The sequence below is a fragment of the Sinocyclocheilus anshuiensis genome, unplaced genomic scaffold, assembly GCF_001515605.1.
Source record: "Sinocyclocheilus anshuiensis isolate Anshui unplaced genomic scaffold, SAMN03320099.WGS_v1.1 C33107363, whole genome shotgun sequence".
Classification (NCBI taxonomy): Eukaryota; Metazoa; Chordata; class Actinopteri; order Cypriniformes; family Cyprinidae; genus Sinocyclocheilus; species Sinocyclocheilus anshuiensis.
The window spans coordinates 1-2567 of NW_015621759.1; the positions used below are offsets into that span (position 1 = coordinate 1).

General features: G+C 41.8%; 1 protein-coding gene across 1 annotated transcript; it reads right to left on the reverse strand.

The window, feature by feature from the left end:
• Positions 1 to 314: 314 nt before the first annotated feature.
• LOC107683269 (C-Jun-amino-terminal kinase-interacting protein 1-like) lies at positions 315 to 1919 on the reverse strand (the record flags this gene model as incomplete). The annotated part of the gene is made up of 2 exons (XM_016479329.1): positions 315 to 391; positions 918 to 1919. Coding segments are annotated over 2 exons (1079 nt in total), but the record flags the coding sequence as incomplete, so codon positions are not given.
• Between the last annotated feature and the right edge of the window lie 648 nt (positions 1920 to 2567).

Below are 2567 nucleotides of genomic sequence, written 5' to 3' on the forward strand. Positions count from 1 at the left end.
ATTATGACATTATTTTCATGACAATTTAGCACATTTAAAAATATATATTAATAATAATAGCAACAATAATAATAAACAAATGCAGTATTACAGTTATGCTCTTTGCATAACTGTCAAAAAAAGTTAAAAATAAATAAATAAATAAAAAAGCAGAAAAATAAATAATAATAATGGTCCCAAAAATAGGCTTAATTTAAAAAAACAAAATTCTTCCTAAAAATTTCTTGGCCAGGATATGTTTCAATATCCATTTTAAGTCACATGGTTACTTTCTTGTTTTTTTTAAACGGTGCATCAAGAATTTGATTGAATTCTTACCTGAACACTGCTCTGTGGCTCTGTTCTCTTTCCTCTCCATTAATAACACAGGAGAAGAATCCAAACTCAGCAGCTGAGTGGGAGAACAAACGTTCATTGTCACAACAAGAACAACAAAGGATAGAGACATTTCGGTAGGAACTGCTGGCTGAATTTCATCATCTTGATCCTGGCTGGTGAAAGACGGGTCTGATATTAGCAAACCCATAAATGAAGAAAACCTGTTGTTCTTGCAAAGTCTTGGCAGAAGTATTCCTGAAGGGGTGCCACAAGGTTCAACCCTTGGCCCGTTGCCATTCTTTCTGAGCCTTTCTCACACCGCTCTTGCCTTCACTTGGTGTATCCACTGCATATTATTGTAACATACCAGAAGCCAAAAATAAACTCATAAACTTGGCATTGTGGACAGTGGAAGTGTTTCATGATCAAAGGTAGCCGAAGCAGCCACAAGAAATGGCTAAACGAATTTTAGAGTACTTACAATATTTAAGATCTGTACACATTTGCAACAACCCCTATGTTAAGAAAATTATTTTATTTTTAAAAAATAAATTCAAATGAATTATTTTCTAAATTCCAAATCAGCTTCTATTACCCACCAGAGAAACGTGACCGTCCATTCACAAAGACGTTCATGAACTTGCGGGAACGGGGCATGTCTGAGGTGGTGTCTGTGGTGGAATCCGCAGACAAACAGGAAGTGTCTCTCCTCATGCTTCTCGCTCCCGACTCTTCCTCCTCTTCGTCCACTTCCTGATCCTCCTCGTCCTCATCGATGGCAGACTCATAGACGGTATTGTCACTGTCACTTTCGTAACCTTTGTAGCAGTCCTTGATACTCACTAGCTCGAGCTTAGCATGCTCATCCACCACCAGGGTGTACTTAACCGAGTCATATGTCAGTCCCGAAGCATCCGTGCTGACCGCCACTGCCTTTAAGTTCCCTGTGTCATCCTTCACAAATTTAGGCTTACGGGTTTCAGCCCACTGACAAGCGTCCCCCGCATTTCTGAGGCTGACAGTCCGGCATGGGGGCGTGGGTGGGTATACCTCATCCTCCTCACTAATAGAGGGGTTCGGACACCCTGCTGATGGGTAGTAGTGAAGCAGAGGAAGCTCTGTGTCCGAACTAATGGACATGCGGTTGCTGTCGCTGCTCTGGGACAGAAATGGTCGCTCTTGTTCACCGTTGACTGGTGTGAGGTGGATCTCCTCTGTTGCATTTCCTTCTGAAATGTGATAGTCCTTGTTTTTGTCGACCAACTGGTCACACGTACCTTCATTCTCCGCAGGATACTGCACTTGTTCCCGATAGCCATTGACGGTGTGATACCGCGCTTTTTCCTTGCAAATGGTTGGGATGTCAAGGACACCCTCTATCAGGGTCGCTTCCGTGGATTTTTCCCTCATGACTGTCTGCGTAAGGGGTGCTACCACATTGGGCTTGTTCAAAGGCTCGGACAACTTATCCTGCTTCTCGGTGTGAAAGGCTGAGGCTTTGTTCGTGGAGGAGGCAGGGCCCCGTGGTTTGGTGCCAGCCCTGGCCTGAACTTTGTCCCCATCGGTCAGGCTAACCTGCTCAGGTTTGACCGCGGGATCTCCTGTTTCACACACACACAGAAGATTATACATTAGGCAATAAGCCTAATGGAGAAAAACATCTGAAGAGGATTATGTAAAATGTCAGTTAATGCCACAGTTAAACCCACGCTAAATGCCAAGTTTAACTCAGCACAGGAAGTAATGAATCCTGATGACTTTTAAACCAATGTAGAAGGTGAATATATGATATATATGGTATAATATATGAAGGTGAAGTGTGTAATTTTGTCAACTGAAGAAAGGTACCATCAAATAATATGAGATCAAAGCTTCCTTAGCACCAAATGTATGAACCTAAAATTAAAACAGTAATGAATTTTAAAATCGTAATGCAATGAAAGTAGCAGCGACAGTAGTTTTTATCCATATTGTGACGTACATTCAAATGAAACACATTATCGAAAAATTAAATATTGTAGGGCAGGGACTTCTTTCAATCCATCGGTTGCTGATTGGATGGAGCCAGATTTTAATTGGAGAAGTTTGTCACCAGAAAGAAGTCTGTTGTTTCAACAGAAGATCCAATTATGACATTTTGATTAAGAATCGCAAGGTAATAAGAGAGGGGGGTAAATCAAACATCGGCAACCATATCACCCTGTAGCCCAAGACTGGTTACCCATTGAAGCTAAGCAGGGCTGAGCCTG